General features: G+C 32.8%; 1 protein-coding gene across 1 annotated transcript in view; it reads left to right on the top strand.

The window, feature by feature from the left end:
• LOC143057504 (uncharacterized) overlaps window positions 1-25,646 on the top strand; it is a 119,463-nt gene that overhangs the window by 50,672 nt on the left and 43,145 nt on the right. Inside the window, exons 41-61 of the mRNA XM_076230814.1 lie at window positions 487-613; window positions 1,960-2,054; window positions 3,195-3,380; window positions 3,707-3,887; window positions 6,740-6,906; window positions 7,407-7,534; window positions 8,604-8,856; window positions 9,116-9,287; window positions 10,346-10,589; window positions 15,977-16,094; window positions 17,065-17,240; window positions 17,957-18,116; window positions 18,458-18,655; window positions 19,459-19,698; window positions 20,521-20,680; window positions 20,950-21,191; window positions 22,008-22,138; window positions 22,867-23,017; window positions 23,956-24,177; window positions 24,794-24,887; window positions 25,073-25,190. Coding sequence (XP_076086929.1) covers window positions 487-613; window positions 1,960-2,054; window positions 3,195-3,380; window positions 3,707-3,887; window positions 6,740-6,906; window positions 7,407-7,534; window positions 8,604-8,856; window positions 9,116-9,287; window positions 10,346-10,589; window positions 15,977-16,094; window positions 17,065-17,240; window positions 17,957-18,116; window positions 18,458-18,655; window positions 19,459-19,698; window positions 20,521-20,680; window positions 20,950-21,191; window positions 22,008-22,138; window positions 22,867-23,017; window positions 23,956-24,177; window positions 24,794-24,887; window positions 25,073-25,190 — 3,563 coding nt within the window. The remainder of the gene's footprint in view (window positions 1-486; window positions 614-1,959; window positions 2,055-3,194; window positions 3,381-3,706; window positions 3,888-6,739; window positions 6,907-7,406; window positions 7,535-8,603; window positions 8,857-9,115; window positions 9,288-10,345; window positions 10,590-15,976; window positions 16,095-17,064; window positions 17,241-17,956; window positions 18,117-18,457; window positions 18,656-19,458; window positions 19,699-20,520; window positions 20,681-20,949; window positions 21,192-22,007; window positions 22,139-22,866; window positions 23,018-23,955; window positions 24,178-24,793; window positions 24,888-25,072; window positions 25,191-25,646) is intronic.

Here is a 25,646-nt window from a genome sequence, read left to right as displayed (position 1 = left end):
CCAACTATATACTCCCATTCAAATGCATTGATCGTCTAAAAAAAAGGGGGGGTTCCAACCCCGGAAACCCCCCCCTCTGGATCCACCAATGTTTTGGACTTTATTGGAAATTTTGTGAAAATAACAGTTATACAGACGGTCATTCTCAAATTTCAAAGCCTGAAAATGTCATAGGGATTTTTTGAAAGCTGTCCATTTGTTTCGTTCTGACACATTTAGTTTTGTAATTTAGTTTGATTTTATTCCTGAAATGTATAAAAGAAACACATTTACTTGAATTAAAATGAAACAAAAATAAGGTTCCTCATTTAATTATAAACTTGGCTGATTTGTATACTTCATAGATTGATTGCCCTACGGATTAAAAATATATCAATAATACAAGATTTCTATAATATTTCTGTGCTCTGCTTAAGTATTAAAGAGGTGTATACTGTACAGCAATCGGATGTATTAATGTAAATTGAAAGGTTATTTTATGTATAGGAGAAATTATAAATGCCAGCCAAGACTACCTTGAGCATGTTGCCTGTTTGTCACTTATCCCAGAAGAACACCGACCAGATTGGGTTATTCATTGTAGAGGGATGAATCCTAATGTTAAAAATCACAGGTTTGTTATTCAACTTACATTTAGTCGAGTCTTTTCTTATTCTGATATCTATCTTAGTATACATAGTAGCTTCTAAACTAAGGTCTACTTCCTTCAAATATGTATCTACTTACAAGTAATCTATTCATTTCAGATTAATTTAGGCAAAGGCATTTAATTCTTTTAAATTCTTTTTTTATGCCCCACCTACGATAGTAGAGGGGCATTATGTTTTCTGGTCTGTGCGTCTGTTCGTTCGTCCGTCTGTCCGTTCGTTCGTCCGTCCGTTCGTTCGTCCGTCTGTCCCGCTTCAGGTTAAAGTTTTTGGTCAAGGTAGTTTTTGATGAAGTTGAAGTCCAATCGACTTCAAACTTAGTATACATGTTCCCTATGATATGATCTTTTAAATTTTAATGCCAAATAAGAGGGTTTACCCCAATTTCACGGTCCACTGAACATAGAAAATGATAGTGCGAGTGGGGCATTCGTGTACTGGGGACACATTCTTGTTTTATGACTGATCCACCAGCACATTTTCCAAAAAAGAACAAGTTTCAGGCTTTCCATTGCATGTGACTGTATAAAATGGATAAATACAAATATCAGTTAAGAAGCAATTACTTTCAAATAGCGTTTTATTTTATACATAAACCAAATTGATTACACATTGACTGTTATGAGTTTGTTATGAAAATTAACCAATAGCAGGAGATTAAGGTTTTAACAAAATTGGTAAATTAAGAGTGCATTTGTTTCTAACTCAAAATTTTGTCATTAATGGCTATCGTTTAGTAAATGATAAGCTGCTAGATACAAATACATCGTTTAATAAACTTTATCAACCCTGTGTAGTGAGGCAGAAATAGATTACACTCACACACTGTAAGCAAACAGGTAAAAGTGCGGGAAATGAATAACCAGGACTTTGCGAAAACAACACATGCTTGTAATTAAGTAAACGACAGATGCAGAAACAAATTTATCGTTTACACTTCTCAACAATAAACGATCAACGACTAAGCGACTATTTTGCGCGTATATCGTTTATGTGAAAGATGTCAACATTGACCAAAAGATGTAAGAAACAAATGGATTAAACAACTACTCGCATGATCATTTACATCGTTTAGGTTGGAAACAAATGCGCTCTAAACCTGCATACTGGCAAAATTTTGTGTATAAACAGGCAAGAATTTGGACTTTTAAAATGGTCATATTAAAGATATTTGCCAGAACAATTATTCTGGACTTGTAAAAGGAAAGTCAACACTTTGTATTCTGATCTGTCCTGAACTCAGATCTGCATTTTAACCCAAAAAGTGTATACAAAAAGTGCTTCTTTTTGAAAAGGAATTGGATTTTTTCAGATTGATAGTTGATGGCAAAGGATCAAAGGCAGTTTTTAATGGTAATGAGCCAATGACAGATCTTCAATACACAAGAATTAACACATACATAACAGGTAAGACAATAAATAACAATAAAAGAAGTTAAGATACCTGTCAATTAACCCTTATCCTGCGGATCTGACTCAAGATTTTAACAACTCTGAGGGGTCATCCGTGATACCCACGGGTTGTTAAATAACCAGGGAATTCCGAAAATGACCTATTTACATCCAGATTCTTGAGCCTTCAGACTGATTTCATAAATGATTTTCCTTTGACATACTGGCAAATTCGTAATTCTTCCTCGTAGCATTACGTTTGCGTGCATTACCATTACATTTGCGCGCAAAAATCATTACGTTTGCGCGCAACTTTTGATTACATTTGCGCGCATTTTTTTGACAGGTGAACTCAGGTAAAATACAGGTAATCATACTTATTCATTTATTAATTTGTTCAATTATTTACAAGTATCAGTACCCCTTCCGTAAGTCTTAAGTCTCCTAAGGCACCTATTTAGTAAGAATTCAATCAGTCCTAAAAAAATACAGGCAATAATGCTTATTTATTTATTAATTTGTTGAATTATTTACAAGTATCAGTACCCATTCCGTTAATATAAGTCTCCTAAGACAGGAAAAAAAGAGATAAAGCCGCATATTTTTTTTTTTTATTTTCAGATATATATTCCAACAAGTAAAAGGTGTATGCAAAATTTCAAGAAAACCTGTGACATAGCCAATTTATTGTAACTTGACCTTAAGTTATAACGGAGTTTATACTTGGTTATAGAATTCAATATGAACAGTACATAACTTGAATTAACAAACTATTTTCAAAATTAATAATTAATAATTGATAGTCATATCCGTTATGAAAATCCAAAAAAATATAGTCATTTATAATTTAAAATAATCTTTATTTATATTTTTACCTGAGATTACCTGTAAAATGAATGCACGCAAATGTAATCAAATGCTGCGCGCAAACGTAACACATTTTAATCCCCAAATGCGTGCAAACGTAGTGCGCCCTTTTTCCTGGACAAGAAATTCAACTAGCTGTGTAAACTCAAATCAAGTGACCCATTTCAGTACATGGCTTCACTTGACAGATTTGGTATCTAACACACTGTTAATTTACACCAATTACCTTAACTTTAGGTCATAAATAATATGTGTATTTATTTCATCTATGGTTTATGCGTTTGACAGCTAATTGGGATGGATTCAATGATAGAGAAAGTGGACTGTTAGGTTATACCATATATGTTGGAATGGCAGTTTGTGAGGACTTGATACATCCACATCATGATCCACACAAACATTTCTATGAGAAATCTCAGTGGACCCACAATGCTATGATTTATCCAATTCCTGCTCCATATGAAACACTGCCAGGTAAATATGTTCAGTAGTTTGGCATTGGCCATAGTTTAGTTTTTACAACTTTGATTAGTTTCCAGAAGATTATTCTATTGCTAATTTTAAGAAAACTTAAAATAGACTACAACTTTCTCAGTCAAAGTTCATCTTAGGTGATTTAGGTTTTCCTTTCCTTGCATCTTTGTTATAAAATTCATCATGTATTGATATAACTTTGGTTTTGAGTAATTGTGACAACAATATAAATGTATATCATTTTTAGATAATTAACACACAATTTCTTTTCAAGAAAAAGATGCATTTTGAAAAACTAATTACTAATTTTATTTTTTGTTTTATAGATGACAAGTATTATGTAACAGTTAGAGCTCTAAATGAGGTAGAATACGGAGGTCCACTAGCCACAACAGTTTGTCATTCGGCACCACTGGGAGTGGACAATTCACCTCCACATGTCTGGGAAATATATGATATTAGATATGATGAAAACACATATAACCTCACAGCTAAACATAACTCCAGGTACTTTTTATGATACTTTTGTATAATTCTTATGATTTGCATATCTATAAATACTTGAATTGGATTGGTCAATTCGAATTTTTCTCTTGGTTTACATTTCGATAAACCATGTTTCCGAAACTACTTTCGTAATCCGCTATTCATGCAAATTGGATTAAAAAACAAATGCATAACAGTTGTTTCTATTCTAATGCATATATTACACACAAAAATAAAATAAATGCACTAAAGCTTCGAAAATGTATAAAAATGAAATTTAAATAAAATTCTGCAAAATTTCATGAATGATTCTCGACTCCTAGGAGTCGAGATTAAGAATTGAACGATGGACACTAAGTGCGTGAATTTTTCTTGCTACCTGATTGGAAGATATCACGAGACGTGAATAATTAAAATTTATTGATTGGTTAGGACAATCCAAACCAAGTGAATGTCCTTCAATCCCGTAGAGTATCGGATTTGTCGTCTCTATTTTAGCAATTAGATTTTACACAGGTAACTTTTATCTATAAAAAGACGAATATTCTGGAGTAAACAACAACGTTAAACAATACTACAAGTTCATAATGTGTGACCTCATGTGTGTGGTAAAATTTGTTGATTGGTGCACGTGGCTATCCTAGTAAAGGAATTAATCTACAAAGCGAGAGCTCTTTCCATTTTCATCAGCTAAGAGTCGAATTTAGCACTTTTTGAAAGGCTATCGCTTGTTTGGCGAATTGTTTTTTTCGACAATTTTTGGATTTTAGAAAGTCAATATGGCAGCCAACTCCTTAGTTACGACCAGTCAGTTGTGCATGTGATGGTGATTGTAGTAGCCTTTACACAAAAAAATGTTAATAAAAAATCGCAAATATTTGGCCTAAGAATTATAAGGATTAAACACATTTTTTTCTAGACCTCTTAGAAAAAATGTGTTTATGGTGACTTGAGTAACACCGGTATCACTCAAATTGCAATGCTACCTTGACAGGTTAGTTTGTATTTAGCCTTGAGAATTGAAAGGTCAGTTTATCCCATTCATACAATAGAAGTTGATAAATTTGGCTTCATGCCATTTACCTTGTCCAAAATTAAGGTCACTTTATTGTTATTGTGATATTGGTAAAGTACAAAAGAACCCTATATTCTGACCAATACTTAAAACTTTGTGCATCTTGATTTAATTGTTAAAAATCTGCTAATGATGAATTTTAGGGGTTATTTCGGCCTTTTAATTGCATATTTCTTTACATGGTAGTTTTTTTTTCAGATATAAAAAAAAATATCTGCTTGACTTTATAGAAATAGACTATGCTTGCAGGTTATATATTACACTGTCTTGTTTTTTGTTTACACCAAATCTGACAGATTATTATTTAGTTGCAAAATATTTTAAATGAGAGCTGAAATTTGTTCTATCTTTAAATTATGCATTGAAGGTTAAAATAATCATAATGTGAACAAGAATGAAGAAAACATCTTGGTCCCCAAAAAAACATCAACCAGGATATAACATTCCAAATTTTAATTTATTTTACTAATATCAGTTGAAATCTCAAGCCACTGTTTTGCATGTTAACAATGTAGGTCATGTCCCAACAGAAAAATCAATAAATATGACAGTACAATGTACTCTTAGCCCAAACACATAAGGTCACTGTGAAATAGACATCTAGGGCAAGAAACAGTCAGTTATACCAAACCAGTTTGACTAGATGTGTCCTATATTTTGACAATGTAAATGACATGAGGACCTGCATGGGTTTTTTTAATATCTGTACTCTTTAAATTTTTAGGGCATTTTCTTTTAATAGCCTTAAAATTAACTCTCATTCTGTAAATTTCATATGAAAATGATTTTACTCTTTAGTCTTTCTGTTACAACATTATTTATCAATTCTGTACATTGATCATTATTATATCAGTATTGCATTACAGTTACCTAAGTTACCTTTTTATTTTGCACAGTTATTCTTTATACTTTTGCACCACATTAAATTATTCTCTATTCTTTATTTTGTTGTTCATTTTCTCTATTCTCTTTTTTTTGTTGCTATTACATGTATTCTCTATTCTGTAAACCCCATTCAGACCTTTAAAGGTAAACTTCTATTGTATGAATGGGATAAACTGACCTTTCAATTCTCAAGGCTAAATAAGTATTTATAGGCTAAATACAAACTTACCTGTCAAGGTAGAATTGTAATCTGAGTGATAACGGTGTTACTCAAGTCACCATAATCCTATAATGCCTCATGTTTGTCTGTTCGTTTGTCCTTCAGTCTGTCCCAGCTCTTAAACTTTTGGTCAAGGTAGTTTTTGATGAAGTTGAAGTTCAATCAACCTAAAACTTAGTAAAGATGTTCCCTATGGTATTATCTTTTTAATGTTAATGCCAAATTAGAGTATTGACCCCAATTTCACAGTCCACTGATAATAGAAAATGATAGTGGGAGTGGGGCATCATTCTACTGGACACATTCTTGTTTTAAAATCAAATAAGTAAACAAGTTAATTTTGTGGTTCTCTATTTTTGTTGCTTTAATTAACATTAGCTCTTTAGGTTCAAAACAATGACTACCCCAAACATTTTAAATTATAAAATCAAAATATAGGGATTTTAACACAATTTTGTCAGTACTATTTCTTCAGGGACAAAAAGGTCTTTGAAATGATTATTTGCATTGTTGAGTTATACATGAAAACAGTTGTTTGGCAAACAGGATTCTTTGAGACAGAAAAAAAATATATGATCTTGCCTTGTGCCAAAAGCTACAAACTTTAAAAAAAAAAAAAAAAAAAAAAAAAAAAGGAATTTAAAAAGAAAAAAATATACTGATATATGCTCAACAATAATCTTTATTTTTTAGCGATCCACATTCAGGATTGGCCTTCAATGATATATGTTTGGGAAGGACGAGGAGAGATTGTATTGAGATGAGATGGACCAGACTTTCATTTGATCCAAACATAACACTGGTTAGAAATCTAAATGACGGCGTTCCCATCTGGATGAAAATCCGTGCAGTTAATAATGGTACTTTTTATTAGAAATTTATTACCTAGTTTCATTAAAAATCATAGGAGAGACAGAGAAGTTTAGATCTTCTGTTAGCCCCAGATGGGCACATTTTATTCCAGTGTTCAACTGGGTGTCAGTAAAGTAAAATACACATAGATTTTTCCTTGAGAGCTTTAGGTATTGAAAAAGGCAAAAAATTACAATTAAAGATATATGAAACCGTAACACAGGTGACATATTGCTGTTAAATTCTGTGTCATTAGGTTTTTTTGTGGAAAGTTGTCTCACTGGCAATCATCCACAGGCACACCAGCCCAAGCTGAAAACTGATTAAACTAAAAGGTTATGTTGAACATTGCACTAGCAAAGAAAGTCTCAAAATGTCCTACAATGAACTGAATTATTGATTTATAAGATGACGTTACAATAGCAATAGCAATGGAAAGGTGCTTTTATTGCTGTTCTTCTCTCATTGTATTTTGACATTTATAGTGTTCATATTTTGACTGTTTTAGTTGAATTGCCTACTATTGGGGTTTCTGATTATGCCATCATTGTTGACAAGACACCACCGTTTGCTGGAGTTGTAATGGATGGGCCTATCTATGGGGAAGATTTGCTGTATACCAAATATCCTGATAAAGTAAGCATTTGGTATAGCTTTGCTTCAAGTTAAGTCACTCCAAGATTTATTTTTCATTTCATTAGCTTCAATGCTGATGTTTAAACAAATTTTGAATCAAATTTATTGGCATTTGATAACATTGAAGCAAATTTGATTGATTTTTTAAGAGAACCACACACAGTTTAATGTTTTTTTCTGGTACAGTATTATTCTTTTTGACAGCATTGCAAAGTTTCTCTTGAACTATTCTGTCAGGCTTTTTGAAGAACCTTTTATGGAATCATATCAATCGACAGAAAAAAAGATAACACCCATTAATGTGAAAGGAGGAAAGACAGTGTGCAAGTTCTAGAGTAAATTTAAACATATAAAATTGAGAATGGAAATGGGGAATGTGCCATAGAGACAAAAAACCAACCATAGAGCAGACAATATATGTCTTTATACTAAAAACGATAAATGACAAAAATTATCAGCCTAACATTATTGAAACTAAACTACTGTGGATTCATTAAAAATCATTGGATTCCAATTTGTGTGTGTTTCGTGGCTACAAGGGGGAACCACAAATTCAAATGTTCAATGAATAACATATTTTCTATAGGCTCTGTATGCTAAAAATGGCAAAACCACGAAATCAGATATCCTCGAAAATGCAAGTTTTCCTTAAAGAAAATTGCTACTTACGAAAATAAATGAAACCACAGTTATGGAACTAACATACCATGATAAAAGAATTACTATGTGATATGTTAATAATAGACGAGATAAATCAAAGGAAGGAGATGTAAAGTTCCATATAGTGAGTTATTTTCGCTTCTTTTTGCAGATAAAATTGCCAAAATAAATTCTGCCAATTTAAAAGTGTACAAGCAAAGGTATTGATGAAAGTTTTGAATCCACAAAATATTTCATATAACTTATTCAATGAAAATAGGGAAATTTTACACCCACGAAAAAAACCTGTTATACGGTATGTCTATTAGACAGCAACCACCAAAAGACAACTTAGACGCCAATATTTTTTTTAATGATGCCTTTGATCAACTTAATAATAAATCATGAAATTGCTCTTTTTATTTTTCAGATATGTGCTAACTGGTTACATTTCTATGACCCTGAGTCCGGTATTGGATTGTATTTGGTCAGTGTTAGTTCTATCAAACAAATAAATGTAACAGACATAGCTAACTTGACCGAGTACAGCAGGACAACACATGAAGCTTGTGTAGAGCTCACTCCTGAAAATTATCTGGAACATGGGCATACTTACTTTACCACTTTGTGGGCATTCAATGGAGCTGTCAATCAGAAAAATGTGTCAGCTATTTCAACTGGAGGTAAACTGCATATTTTAAGGTTACCTTTATAAAACATAATTCTTATCAAAGGTCTAGTGACATATGAGTATATTGTTAAAGGTCATATGAATTTCTGAAAATTGAAGAAAGGTTATGCATTATTATGGCCAATGAAAATTAAAATGGCAAATTTAATGGCTGTTTGCCAAATGGTTCCTAAGAAATTTCCATTGTTCATGATGACATGGACCCTCAAAGTAATTGGTACTAATATAATTTTCTTCTTGCTGTTTTACAGTCACAGTGGATCTTTCTAAGCCAGTTCCTGGACAAGTTATTGATGGAAACAAGACAGGGTTTGAAGATATCTTGTTCTCCGGAAATGCAGCTAAAGTAGAGGTCCAATGGAGGGATTTTTATGATCCAGAATCAACAATCAGACAATATGATGTCCAAGTTCAAGTAGCTCCGTATGTTTAAACTACTGTAAATCCAGAAAATATTGTGTACATTTATTATTGCAATTTTGTCATTACAGACTAAAATGCGATTTTTATTTTTGTGATATTGAGAAAAATCCTATTAAAGTTATATATTAAATTTCAAAATGCGAGTTTATATTATTGCGATTTTAACCCTTTCACAAATTTCGCAATAATGAAAACTTTGCAATAATTTCTGAATTAACAGTATTTGTTTTTTTCAACTTGTAGATGTTGCATTTTTAAAGATATATAAAAAAGAGAAAAATATATTACTTTCTCTATTTCTTCATCAATTTATTCCTTTCTGCACCCATTGTATAAAATTTTTTAATCAACACTAGTTCGTTTGATCTCAGTTCTTCATTGGTTAAAATCCGATTATTACACAGAATTTTCTTGCTTTCCTCTGAATTTCCTATTGTGACGGCATGAAAAAAGGCGACCATGCCTGATGACATCACATAGAAAGAACACATCTTTTTGCAGATCATTCGAAAAGAAGGACTAACTTTGCATGCATATAAATATAAAATCATAAGAGAAACAGATAACACCACCAAGTCTTGTGTAAAACGATATTCATCCTCTCTCAGCAAGTATGACGTTTTAAATTTGAAAATTTAACTGTCTCTAGAGTAGATGAATAGCGTATCATACTCGATGCAGTAGTAGAATCTATATTTACATAAAGAACACTATTCTCTGATGTGTTGGGTCAGTCTCCTCCTTTAACTCTGACATTTACAAGTCCAGTAAACATATTTCATTAGTTATCTTTGACTCAACAGAACTTGGTAAGTAAGCATAAGATAGAAAAACAAATTATTTATATAAAATTTATCAATGTTTTTTTATTTTATTTAATTTTGAATAATAAAATAATTGATTCATATTTCATTCAAGACAAGTAATGTTTTTATCAACAACAAAAAATGCATGTAAAATTTGTTTTAAGAAGTGCAAGAGCATTTTTTGTTCTATTTTTAAATCTGAAATGTAAATCTAAGTTCATTATTATTGAAATAAACTTTTACATTATTCAGGAATTTGACAGAAAACTTCAAAACTAGAAGAGATTTTGTCACATTTTCTAACATAACAGAGAGTGTGAAATGGCTGAATTTCCATTTCCAACATAAGGACCGAGTAAAACTTTATTTACGTACTACAAATGGAGCTATTAACTCAATAGTCAATGAGACAGATGGCTATATTGTCGATCTGACACCTCCAAAACTGGTATATCTAGGAGATGGGTTAGCTCAACATGAGGATCAAGTATTTCAGGTTTCTTTCTTTTTTGTTTGTTTATTTTTAGCTCACCTGGCCGGAAGGGCCAAGTGAGCTTTTCTCATCACTTTGCGTCTGACGTCGTCCGGCGGCGTCGTAGTCGTTCACTTTTACAAAAATCTTCTTCTCTGAAACTACTTGGCCAAATTAAACCAAACTTTGCCATAGTCATCATTGGGGTATCTTGTTTAAAAAATGTGTCCGGTGACCTGGCCAACCAACCAAAATGGCCACCATGGCTAAAAATAGAACATATGGGGTAAAATGTAGATTTTGTCTTATATCTCTGAAACCAAAGCATTTAGAGCAAATCTGACAGGGTAAAATTGTTTATCAGGTCAAGATCTATCTGCTCTGAAATTTTCAGATGAATCGGAGAACGTGTTGATGGGTTGCTGCCCCTAAATTGGTAATTTTAAGGAAATTTTGCTGTTTTTGGTTATTATCTTGAATATTATTATAGATAGAGGTAAACTGTGAACAGCAATAATGTTCAGCAAAGTAAGATCTACAAATAAGTCAACATGATCAAAATGATCAATTGACCCCTTAAGGAGAAATTGCCCTTTATAGTCAACTTTTAACAATTTTTGTTATCTTTTACAAAAATCTTCTTCTCTGAAACTACGAAGGCAAATTTAACCAAACTTGTCCACAATCATCATTAGGGTATGTAGTTTAAAAAATGTGTCTGGTGACCCGGCCAGCCAACCAAGATTCCCACCATGGCTAAAAATAGAACATAGGGGTAAAATATAGATTTTGGCTTATAACTCTGAAACCAAAGCATTTAGAGCTGATCTGACAAGGTTAAAATTGTTTATCAAGTCAAGATCTATCTGCCCTGAGATTGAGTCGGGCAACCAGTTGTTGGGTTGTTGCCCTTGCTAACCCTTCATTGGTAATTTTAAGGAAATTTTGCCATTTTTAACCGGATTTTTGTGACAAAAATGTCGGTTATTGATTTGGGGATGTACGGCGGGCGGGCGTATGGGCGGGCGGGCGGCAATCAAATGTTGTCCGTGCATTAACTCATGAACCGTTCAACCAAAGCTTTTAAAATTTTAATATGTTATTACTGACAACTATACGAAGGTCAAGTTCAATAATGGCGATTTTGACTTTTACCGTTCAGGAGTTATGGTTCTTGAAAGATTGAAAAATGGAGTTGTCCGTGCATTTACGCATGAACTGTTCTACCAAAGCTTCCCAAATTTTAATATGTTGTTACTAATGAAAGAATGGAGGTCAAGTTCAATAATGACGAATTTGACTTTTACCGTTCAGGAGTTATGGTTCTTGAAAGATTGAAAAATGGAGTTTCCAGTCGTGTCCGTGCATTTATGCATGAACTGTTCTACCAAAGCTTCCGAAATTTTAATGTGCTGTTACTGATGACAAAATGGAGGTCAAGTTCAATAATGACGATTTTGACTTTTACCGTTCAGGAGTTATGGTTCTTGAAAGATTGAAAAATGGTTTTTCCCGTCGTGTCCGTGCATTTTCTCATGAACCATTCAACCAAAGCTTTTGAAATTTTAATATGTTGTTACTGAGGACAAAATAGAGGTCAAGTTCAATAATGACGATTTTGACTTTTACCGTTCAGGAGTTATGGTTCTTGAAAGATTGTAAAATGGCGTTTCCATTTAGGTTGTTGCATTTACTCATGAACCATTCAATCTAAGCTTTTCAAATTTTAATATGTTGATACTGATGACAAAATGGAGGTCAAATTTGATATTGACGATTTTCACTTTCACCATTCATCAGTAATGGTTCTTGTGATATTGCCAGGACACAAATAAATGTTAATAAATCCGGTTTGCTGTCGTTGTGACAGCCTCTTGTTGGTTATTATCTTGAATATTAATATAGGTAGAGATAAACTGTAAACAGCAATAATGTTCAGCAAAGTAAGATCTACAAATTAGTCAAATGACCAAAATGGTCAGTTGACCCCTTCAGGAGTTATTGCCTTTTATAGTCAATTTTACCAATTTTTCTTAAATTTTTGTAATCTTTTTCAAAAATTTTCTCCTCTGAAACTCCTAAAACAAAATGTTATCAAACTTTTTCACAATCATCATAAGAGTATCTAGTTTCAAAATGTGTCTGATGACCTTGCCCGCAGATGGTATCATGGCTAAAAATAGTACATAGCGTAAAATGCAGTTTTTTGTTTATATCTCTGAAACTGAAGCATTTAGAGCAAATCTTACCGGTGGCAAAAATGTTCATCAGATTTAGATATATCTGCCCTGAAATTTTCAGACAAATCCGACAACCAGTTGTTGGGTTGCTGCCCCTCAGTTAGTAATTTTATGGAAATTTTGTAGTTTTTATGCCCCACCTACAATAGTAGAGGGGCATTATGTTTTCTAGTTTGTGCGTCCGTCTGTCTGTCCGTCCGTTTGTCCCACTTCAGGATAAAGTTTTTGGTCAAGGTAGTTTTTGATGAAGCTGAAGTCCACTGAAACTTAGTACACATGTTCCTTATGATATGATCTTTCTAATTTTAATTCCATATTTCTAATTTTAAAACAAAATTAAACTTTTGACCCCATTTTCATGGTCCACTGAACATAGAAATTAAAAGTGCGAGTTTCAGGTTAAAGTTTTTGGTCAAGGTAGTTTTTGATGAAGCTGAAGTCCAATCAACTTGAAACTTAGTACACATGTTCCCTTTTGGTTGATCTTTTTACTTTAAAGGCCAAATTAGATTTTTTACCCAATTTCACGGTCCATTGAACATGGAAAATGATAATGCGAGTGGGGCATCCGTGTACTTTGGACACATTGTTGTTTGCTAATAGATATTATTATAGTATCTAATGATATCTTATACTATAGGGTTTAATTGCATGAATATTGGGGAATATTTTACCGAGTAGAATTTTATATTGCATGTGCTTGCGAGTGCAATATATCTTCTACGAGGGACAATATTCCCCAATATTCATGCAATAACCCTTTTATTGTATAGCAATATATTATTTGAAAGTAAAAATTGGTTTAAACTAATTAATTATCCATTTTACTCTACAAATAAACAAAATGATGCACAATAAAACTTATGCTATACTTATAGATTATTATAGTTGATAAACTCAACGAGATTGATTTTCTCCCTTGAGCTGGTATGGTGAAAGTGAGAAAAGCAATCAAATTGAGGTGACCAATGATAATTTGTTCATTGCTATTTTACCAATAAAGACGTTGTTAATTTCATTGACTACAGGCACGTGTGTCTTTAGTTTCTAGTGGTAATTATACCCTCGCTTTAAAAAAGGGGGGGTTTACTGTTTTACCTCTGTCTTTATACCCCCTTATACCCCCGCTTTAAAAAAGGGGGGGTATACTGTTTTACCTCTGTCTGTCAGTCCGTCCGTCCGTCAGTCAGTCCGTCCCATGAAACTTTCGTCACATTTTTCTCAGGAACTACACATCCACCCTTTCTGTAATTTGGTATCAACATTTATATATGTTAGCCATACCGTGTGATGCGTTTTCAGATTCATCACTTGACAACTTCCTGTTTACCGAACACTTGTATGATTTTACACATGATAGCCAAGTTGAAAATTTTCGTCACATTTTTCTCAGGAACTACACATCCACCCTTTCTGTAATTTGGTATCAACATTTATATATGTTAGCCATACCGTGTGTTGCGTTTTCAGATTCATCACTTGACAACTTCCTGTTTACCGAACACTTGTATGATTTTACACATGATAGCCAAGTTGAAAATTTTCGTCACATTTTTCTCAGCAACTACAATACAAGGATTTCTGAAATTTGGTTTCAGGATTTATATAAGTCAGCTATACCGTGTGATGCGTTTTCAGATTCATCACTTGACAACTTCCTGTTTACCGAACACTTGTATGATTTTACACATGATAGCCAAGTTGAAAATTTTCGTCACATTTTTCTCAGGAACTACACATCCACCCTTTCTGTAATTTGATATCAACATTTATATATGTTAGCCATACCGTGTGATGCGTTTTCAGATTCATCACTTGACAACTTCCTGTTTACCGAACACTTGTATGATTTTACACATGATAGCCAAGTTGAAAATTTTCGTCACATTTTTCTCAGCAACTACAATACAAGGATTTCTGAAATTTGGTTTCAGGATTTATATAAGTCAGCTATACCGTGTGATGCGTTTTCAGATTCATCACTTGACAACTTCCTGTTTACCGAACACTTGTATGATTTTACACATGATAGCCAAGTTGAAAATTTTCGTCACATTTTTCTCAGGAACTACAATACAAGGATTTCTGAAATTTGGTTTCAGGATTTATATAAGTCAGCTATACCGTGTGATGCGTTTTCAGATTCATCACTTGACAACTTCCTGTTTACCGAACACTTGCATATTTTTACACTATTAATATTATCCACTTGCGGCGGGGGTATCATCAGTGAGCAGTAGCTCGCAGTTTCACTTGTTTTTCATATCGGTCTACTGAGCTGAGAAAGGAAATTATTGGTCAGTAGATCAAACATGTGTCAAAGGAAAATTTGGTAAAATAGTGATAAGTATATATAAAGGATTTTAACTTTTTAGCATTTGTTTACATTGCAAGATAAAAACATTTTTATGTAGTTGACTGTAGTGTCAGCCTCTCTTCTTTCCTGTTTTTTTTAAAACCTCCTCAGAGCAATGAATACATATATGTTTTATTAAATATAAATTCTGAAGTCTAGAATATCAAAAGGGTACATTGAATTTAAGTGCTGTAAATTAAATATCAATGTTAGAAATGTCTCACCAAACAGTTTTGAAATTTTACACTTTTTAATAATAAGTCAATCAGAAGAAAATGAGTACTAAGTAAAATATATTTTTATGCCCCACCTACGATAGTAGAGGGGCATTATGTTTTCTGGTCTGTGCCTCCGTTCGTTCGTTCGTCCGTCCGTCTGTGCGTCCGTTCGCTTCAGGTTAAAGTTTTTGGTCAAGGTAGTTTATGAAGAAGTTGAAGTCCAATCAACTTGAAACTTAGTACACATGTTCCCCATGATATGATTTTTCTAATTTCAATGCCAAATTATAGTTTTGACCCCAATTTCGTGGTCCACTGAACATAGAAAATGATAGTGCGAAGTTCAGGTTAAAGTTTTTGGTCAAGGTAGTTTTTGATGAAGTTAAAGTTACATCAACTTGAAACTTAGTACACATGTTCCCTATGATATGATTTTTCTAATTTTAATTCCAAATTAAAGGTTTAACCCCAATTTTCACTTTCCACTGAACATAGAAAATGATCGTGCGAGTGGGGCATCCGTGTACTATGGACACATTCTTGGTTATGCTTATTTGAAAACTGCCAAGCATTTTATAAAGATTTCTTCTTTTGTAGTCCAATACCACCATGTTATCATCAAATTTCAAGTTTATTGATGAAGAATCTGGATTAGATCATTTTAAAATACAGATTTACCAAAGGCATCAAAGTATTCGATCACAAATTGTTCCAGGTATATTTACTTATCTCATATTAAAGCATTTAATTATATGCCCAAGATTAACAATTCATATTGATGTCCATTTGTATGAATGTTCCTCCTGTGAAAAGCTCCCTTTTTTATTTTTGAAAATTAATGATGTTGTTCCATGGTTAATGGACACTAACTTGTAGAAGTCAGGTAATTTTCTACTTGTTCGACCCTCACATGCTCAAATCAATTTACTTGAAACTCTACCCCTTTGTTGGTATTGGTAATTGATAATAGCTCCCTTTTAGTCGCAGTACGCAAAGACATAATTATTTCTATCCAGCTGCGACGTAAACTATTAGGTAAAAGCTTTATATTTCAGAATGGAGAAGACCTGGATGCTTCATATCTTGTATGCAATTACCTTGTGTTAAAATGTTTCTGTCCAATATCCTTGACCTCATTTCCATGGTTGAAAAACAATTTAAGTTTTTTTGTTATGTGAATTTCTCACTTATTATAAGAAATAGGATAATCATATTTGGTATAATGGTTCATTGTAATATCTACATGTCGTTCACCTGATCTTGACCTTATTTCATTGATCATTGATCAAGGTTAAAGTTACAATAAGTGAGATTTAACTTTAAAAGTTTATTACATAGTTTACATTGTAACTATCAATTCAGCATTTTAAAAACAAATCTCTTGTACAGTATACCTTTTCAATATTTTGTCATTCAAGTAAACTAATCTATATTATGTTCAAACAATAACATACTGTCAGTTGACTAACTTTTTTTTTCTTATCCAGAGAGCCCTTATTAGTCCTGGCCTAGATATGTGACCTGTTTTAATTTTATACAAGTAAAATCCATCATGAGCAGGAGAGACTGATTTTATTTTTTTGAAAAGTTAAATCCCATTTGAGTGGGAGAGGTGGATCATTGGAAGGGCTTGAAATACTCAGGTTAACTATATCTTAGTAAAAATATTATTGATTTTTTTATAGCAAAGCGAAATGAGTGGATAGAGCTTGATGGTGAGATCATACATGAGTTCATTGACTCCAGTTTAGATTTACTACAAGGTGCTGTATACAGTATCAGAATAGGAGCTGTTAATAAAGCAGGATTTGTGGCAGCTTTTGAAACAAATGGTGTGATAGTAGACATAACACCTCCAACAGTAAGTATCAGAAGAGCCGTAGTGGTTAGCGCATCGGACTACTAACACAAATGTTCTTGGTTTAATACCCTTTCCAGGGAGAAAATTAAAGGAACTGAATTTTCTGCTCTCTCTTAACACCATTTGGGAGTAATGGTTTTGAGAAACAATGATAGTCCGTTGGAAGGGGACGACAAATGGCTGACTCGTGTTAAGAGAGAGAGAGAGCCATATCTGCACGTAAACGACACCCTTGTAGATTTCGAAAATGAGCACAGAGCAGGCTAATGCCACTACAAGGCAGCACTTGCACCTGCAAAGGGGGAAGGGAATAGTATAAGTTGCAATAACTTGTTTTTAAATCCACTATAAATAAATATGTTTAAACTCAATGAAAATAGTCATTTCTGAAATAACCAATTACATTTGTCTTTTGTCTAGCTCAGTTTATTCTCTAAACAATAGTTATTAAAATTTGAATAAAAAAAAGATAATATATGAAGGCAGTTTATGATTGCTAATAAACAACTAACCACCAGAGTCCAAATGACATGCAAGTAACAGGTTATAGGTCATGGTACGGTCTTAAACAACAGTTTTTACCAAAATGAATAAAATCTACATTAAAATATTCATAAAATTCCATTTGTGTATTCTCACCTTGAAAACACTTTATGGCTGTGATTGATAAATTCTAATTGTACAGAATTATTGATGTTATTACTCTGGTTATGTAGATAAATTGGCTGCATGTCAACACTTTATCAGATGATGAAGAACAGACAGTTTATGGTTATGTTTGGCAAGCGGATACAGAAGGTATTAAGGCAGCATGGCGAGCATCAGATCATCAGTCAGGAGTTATCAGTTACAAAATAGCTGTTGGATCCTCACCAGGTAAAACTCCCTTTCAGTGCAGTTGCTAATATATTTTTGCCCTACTTGGGGTCATTTCGTTTTTTGATCTGTGCGTCTGTCCCACTTCAGATTAAAGTTTTTTGGTCAGTATCGTTATTATGGCCACGCAATGAAGTTGTCGGTGCCATATAGTTTTACCCTTGTCTGAAATTCTGTAATTCCGTAATTCTGTCATTCCGTCATTCCGCAACAAACCATATATTTCATAGAAATAAAGTTGACAATATTTACATAATTTTGTGTAAGGACTGATGAAGATGACCACTAATTTGAGGTGGTTGTTGTGGCAGGTTTTATTATAAATATTTTCTTATTTCTAGGTGGAACTGAAATAAGGTCATGGACAGACGTAGGACTTAAAACAGATGAATATATTAATGGATTGTCTCTAGAAGTTAGTAATATTAGCACCAAGACTCCTGTGTACTATGTTAGTTTGATAGCCATAAATGGAGCAGGACTGGAAAGTTCCCCTGTGGTGTCTACACCAATAGTTGTGGTGGAAGCTGACAAAGCAGGTAAATATATAGATGGAATATCCCTGGTATCAATGTCACAAATTCCCCTGTTTTCTATGTTAGTTTGATAGCAGTAAATGGAGCAGGACTTGAAAGTTCACCTGTGGTGTCTACACCTATAGTGGTTGTGGAAGCTGACAGACCAGGTACAAAAAAAAATTCCAGAACTGTAGGAACTTAATTTTTTTCCAAAGATTTTTAAAAGATTTGTGTGATAGAGAGAAAACTGTACCATAGAATTTGATAAAATATGAGTAGATAGCTCTGATAATAGACTTTCAAAAGAAAAAAAGAAAAAAAATAGGATCACAGGACTTTGTCAGGCTCCAAAGTAATATTGGTAAATTCATAACACATTCTAGTGTAAAAATTTCATTATCTGAGTTATCTCCCCTTATATTGCAAAGTTGAAAAAATTGAAACAAACAAAGTACATTCTGTAAAAACAGTGGCAAATATATACTAAAACACATAAATTTCTTCATTCAAATGAAAAATTTAACAAATGAATGACATTCTTCTTTAACATTTGCACATTTCATTAACGTTCTAGACCAATTGTTTTCTGCTATTTTACAATGCAAGATGGCAGAAGACACCTTATCATAAATATATTTCCATCAGCCATTATCCATTGATCTGGTTTCATGAATTTAGGAACAAGGCAATTTTTTTTTTATTAAGATTTCTAGGATATTTCAGTTGATTCTGGTTTATTTTCATTACTTCTAATAATGGTGGTTATGCAGAATGCTTTATTTGATAGTTTTTATTCAAATTTGCATCTTTTCTATGTTTTGTAGGCATAGTTATTGACGGTACTGACAACACAGACCAAGATCCTGTATCTGACATTGGTGTTGACATTGATTACCAGTCAGACATTTCTACCCTCAGTGTACAGTACACAGGATTTGAGAGCCATCTCCATGGTGTCATGGACTATGAATGGGCTGTAGGAACAAGTCCAGGTGGACAAGATGTTACCACATTTTCATCTGATGGAATTTTACACGTAGAAGAGCAGACTATTGCTGGAGATGGTAATTTTTTGGTTAAAGATTGAATGAAATCAATCAAGGCCCTACAATACTGACTTGATATCTAAATGTTCCATGGTTTATCACTATTTTTTGAGATTCACAAAAAAGGGGGGGTTGAAGGGGTCCTGATCCTGAAATCCTGGGCTTAAAAACATGAAATCCTGAGGTCCCGATTTTAAGGAATTTACCAAAATTTGAAAAAAGAATTCCCAGATCCCGAAAGGATCAATCCCTAAATCCCAAGCTTAAAAACACTCGATCCTGACGTCCCGAAAAAGGTCTCCCCCCCCCCCCCCCTTCACAAAATATAGTGCATTGATCAAAACTTTCTTTACATTAAATCAATGAATATTTCCAGAAACTTATCAATGAAATATATGCTCAGATATTCAAGTCACATAAATAATGTTATACTTGTCAGAAAATTACATAACTTTTGCAAGGTGCAGGAATCTAATATCTGATCTAAAAATATCAATGATGTTATCTTCAAAATTTGGAGTTATCTTCCTTTGTTCAGAATTGTAATTGAAAACAATGTAGTTAATTTTAATTCCCACTGATAAATAAAAGCAATCTTTACCCTTAAATGCTTACAAGCACTTTGATTTATATTTTTACAAATTAAATTTTCTAACAATTTGAATTATTTGAATGTGTATTGATAAAAAGTTGTGCATGATTTGTATGGACATACCAAAAAATATGATATTGAGCTGTCCCTGGATTGATCGTAAGAGAGGGTGGGGATATATTAAGACATTAAAATGTCTGCTCCACTTTTAGAGATGAGGCTATTTGGAACATATTATATATTTGTAGGCATTACAAGCTCTGGGTATGCACAAGTAAATGCTCAGCTAGAACCTGGAAAGACTTATTATTCTACCATCAGAGGTATCACTAATGCTGGAAATATTATTGAGTCTGTATCAGATGGAATTACTGTAGACTTATTGCCTCCAATGGTAGTGTTAGACAGGTAAATATTGGGTCATACAGTACTTCTACTCATCATTTGTTTGTTTGGTTTTGGTTTTAAGGAGGCACGGGGGGGGGGGGGGGGATGTAGAAGGGGACTTGTCAGTCTGCCATAGATCTTCCACAATATTTAGCATTTTTTATAACAACTACGTATTAGATAGTGTTAGAGAGTTAAAAAGAAAACAAGGTTGAAAAAGGAAATATTGTAATCTTAATGAACAATAGTAATAGAAAGTAATTATTTCTTATGTTTAATTAAAAACACAGGCTGTCAGATAATAATGCTATTGATGGTGACATAGGGCCAAGTTCTTCAATGTATAAAAGTACAGCTGATTCCCTGTCTGCCTTATGGCACTACAATGACACAGACAGTCAAGTAACAAGGGCTTGGTATTCTGTTGGTACATATCCATACGCAGAGGACATATCACCTAAAACTGAAGTGAATATATCCTCTACACAAAGTAGTCACCTGGAGGTTGGCAGTATCACACCTGATGTTACAGGTAAATTACCTGTATATATAGATTCTACCACTACATTTGTCAACGTATATTTGTTCCGCCTTACATAAGTTCCAATGGAAACTTTGTTATAAACATTGTCGTAATATCTACTCCTGTTGGAACAAATATTCTATACCATTTATTTCGTTAGATATTTTTTCCTGTTGAAATAATATTCCAGAATATTTTGGAACTTATATTTATAAAGGAACTTCTGTTCTGTGACACATTGAGTGCAACATGATAAGTTTTTAACTCAGGATAGTTAAATTTTCAAATTTAAAACACAAGGCTCTGTGAGAGTGGATAAATATCGTATTACACAAGATTTAGTTGTGGAATCTGTTTCTCTAATGATTTTTAAATAATATGCGAGCAAACTTTTTTCTTCTCTTGAAATGATTGCAAAAAGATATGTTCTTTCTATGTGATGTCATCAGGCATGGTAGCCTGTTTTCATGCCGTCGCAATAGGAAATTCAGAAGAAAGCTAGAAAGTTTGGCGTCATAATCAAGTTTTGGCCAATGAAGAACTGAGTTCAAACTAACCACACATTGATTAAATAATAATAATCAGCATGTCAGGAAAAGGATAAATGTAGTTAGATTTGAGAAATATTCCTATATTCTAAATAAGTTATTGTGATTTCAACCCTTAGACAATATGATCATCTCTATTTTCAAGTTTGTTAGAATAACTGAAAAAGGCGCTTCATATTTTCGAATACATTTTACTGGAATTCAGTTAATTTTATTGTCCTAATTGATCTTCAATATTTTAATAGATGTACTTATCTTATATTCCTATTGTTTACAGGCAAACCTAATATAATCAGTATCTGGGCAGAAGATAAAGCTGGTATGATTGGTAGAACTGCATTTGGTTCAGTTATCATTGATACCAGTCAACCAGGAACAGGATATGTATCTTGTCCAGAATATATAGGGGTAAGTCATTTTTAATCAAGATACAAAAGTTTTATGTCTGATATTGTTGAAGTAGACTGCTAGTGTTTTTAGGAAATTTGTGGTTTAAACAGTTCTCTGACTTTGCTGTAGTATACCACAAGCTGGTGCAATAAAAAATCTACTTGAGCTATTAATAGTCATGCAATACTTAGTACAATGTTATAAATTATTTATAACCTCTCTACAGGCTAGCTGTAATTTATATTCCCAAATATTAGCAGTAATAATATATATCATTTTAAAAGTTTACATGTATAATTATAGATTATTGATGATTATCTCAACGAGATTGGTTTTCCCGCTTGAACCAGTACGGCGAAAGTGAGAAAAGCAATCGAGTTGAGCTGACCAATGATAATCTGTTTATAGCTGTTATACCTATGAAGACGTTGTTAATTTTCTTGACAACGGCACATGTTCCCTTAGTTTTTAGAGATAATTTTCATATCATTCGACTCCAATAAGATAGGAAATTATCAGTCAGCAAGATCAAAGGAAAAATTTGTAAAATAGCGATAAAAATGATTATTGCATGAATATAGGCATATATTGTCACTCTTAAAATATTGATTACTTAGGGTATCATATTCAAGTGCAAAGGTTTTGTTTGCCAGAAATGAGTGACACTTTTGCTGAAATTCTATTGGACATGAGGGGTACATTTCTTTCTTAAATAATGCAGTTACAATTTGTTTTGACACTTGCAGGTGGAGAGCCCAATATTGTGTTCCTGGTCAGGATTTCTAGATGAAGAAAGTCCAATACAGAAATTTGTCATCACTCTTGGATCAGAACAAGGATCTTCCGATGTTTTTGAAACAACTGTCACTGGGTTTTTGTCTTTTTATAGCATAAAAGGTATATTTTGAATAATGGTCAGATGGGGAGTTTTTAGCATAGACATTTTTTTTTAACTCACCAAATAACAGGAAAATTTTAAACAGGAGATTAAAAGTTTTCATTGACACTGTCTCATACTTTTGTATTGTTGATATTAGTGTCTAACAATTTACAGTAAATAATTCAACAGTTAGCTGCCAACCTTCTGTTGGGCTCCCATTGATACTACAGAGTTAAAATCTATATTTATACACCCACTTTGAAAAAGGGGGGTATAATGTTTAACCTCTGTCTTTTCATTTGTCCATCAGTCTGTCCGTCCCAGAAATATTTTTCGTCTCATTTTTCTTTGGAACTACAAGGATCTCTGAAATTTGGTTTCAGGGTTTGTATTAGTCTGCAATACTGTGTGATGCCTTTTCATATTCATCACTTGACAACTTCCTGTTTACCGAACACTTGTATTGAAGTGTATTAATGCACACTATTAAAAGTATCCACTTGCAGCGGGGCTATCATCAGTGATCAGTTGCTTGCAGTTTCACTTGTTGTATTCCCCCCCCCCAAATTCAACCTTTGAATAAATAAGACATAAATAGATTCATTTTACAATATTTACTATGATCTTTATTATTTGAATCCGCCTATGATAGCAAATGAAATTGCTGATAGGGCATCCATGACTTGGGATATATTCTTGTTGTGAATGGAATTATGCCATAACTAAGGGGTTAAGTTGCAGAATCTGTTTCTCTAAGTATTTAATATAAAAAAATATATATATATGATAATCTGAACTAATTAGATGGGAAGCCCCACTGGACAATTCAATAATTGGATTTCTTTATATTCAAAATGGAACCAACTTGTCAGCACAGGTTAAATGCATTATGATATAAAGTTATAGTTATGTTAACTTATAAATTTTTACAGTTTTTATTTTGACATATTTTCAGGAGTTAATCATCTTCTCAGTCATGGCAAATCTTACTATGCTACAGTCACAGCAGTTAATTCAGTGGCTATGGAAACATATGCCTTCTCTGGACCCATCTCTATTGATACAACACCACCTAAACATGGGAAAGTGGTGGACCTGCATACAGTTTACAGGATCAATGTCAAAGACAATAGTGAAACAGTGGCAATGAATGCTAAAATCTGTAGCTCAGATGAAGGTTAACATTTTCTCCTTTTTAGCTTCTAAAATTTTTCATAGATTACTCAACAAAAACTGAAGAGGGGTGAATTAGAAAACAGAGCATTTGGGCAATCTGCTTCTGCTTGCTATATTTAGAATGAATAATGGGAAATGTCTGTGCCATATATTATTTGGTGCTAACATAATAAAAAAAAAAAAGTTTTAAAGTTTTATACCTTTTCCTTCCTTTTAAAGTCACCACTCCATATCATACATAGTTAACATTCTGCATGTTCTACATAATGAATAATGTGCTATGATCACATAGTTTTGTTTTGTTTGGTTTTTTTTCAACTGATTTTATAACACTTAGGACACAATTTAAAAAGGGGATGATGATTGAGTTTTATATATTTTAAAAAAGATTGCTGAATACACAATTTTAAATTTTGATTTTGATTTAAAAATGAAAAATGAATCCAAGTTCTGATCGTAGTTCAATAACTTAAAACCTATCAAAAAAAATACCAACAGTAAGCTTTATCTTAGAAATTGAATATAACCTTTGTTTCGAAATTTTTTGTGTTTTTTTAACTGTAGATGATGCTACTCTCTGCTGTGATACATCATTACAGTTATGTTATATTTTACAGAATGTGATGGGTTAGATGCTATATGTTCAGAGTCCCTTACTTCTGTATCAGTGACATGGCAGCTCTTTACTGATGATGAATCAGGAATTGTTGGGTTGGTATGAGTTTATCTAAACCCTTAATAATAACAAAAACACAGCATCCCTCCTCAAAATCTGAACTTTTCACAATAGACGTTTAGATTCTACCAAATACTTGAATACTCGCAAGTATCATGACCAAGTATCCGAGTATAAAATTTCAGATCTTTTGACATCTCTACTTATTTTACATTAACAGGTACCAAATAGCAGTAGGTACTACACCAGGTGGAGGACAGATCAAAGCTTTCTTTGATGTTCCACAAGATGCTAGATATTACACAGTGTCTGGTCTTAATCTGATGGGATATAGAAAGGTATTTTAAAGTTAAACTTGAATGATATAGTAACAAGGCATAATATTTCGAGTATAAAGAAGTGCAACCTTACAATTCAATAATCACTATTTTCTTAAATTTTTGTTGAACTTTTTATGTGATAATTTTCCATATCAAGCTAGTTGAGTGGTGTTGGATTATCGCAATGGAGTAGAAAAAGAATGTATGATGTAAGAAGCTTATGTCATTGACTAGAAAAATGTTGCCAAGAAATTCCATCTTGTTTGAAGAACCATCAATAATCTATCAATTTTATATGATTTTATTAACTTGAAGTTTACTGAGAAAATGTATCATTTAACTCTTACTGCTGTTTTATGACAAACTGCTTTTTTTTTTTTTTTATGTATTTACATAAAATTAAGATTTTGTGATACATATACCATTTAATCTTTGTATTACAGGTTTATGTCTCCGTCAGAGGAACAAATGGAG

This window comes from Mytilus galloprovincialis, chromosome 13, assembly GCF_965363235.1.
Source record: "Mytilus galloprovincialis chromosome 13, xbMytGall1.hap1.1, whole genome shotgun sequence".
NCBI classification, from domain to species: domain Eukaryota; kingdom Metazoa; phylum Mollusca; class Bivalvia; order Mytilida; family Mytilidae; genus Mytilus; species Mytilus galloprovincialis.
This window is presented reverse-complemented; position numbering and strand designations above follow the sequence as displayed.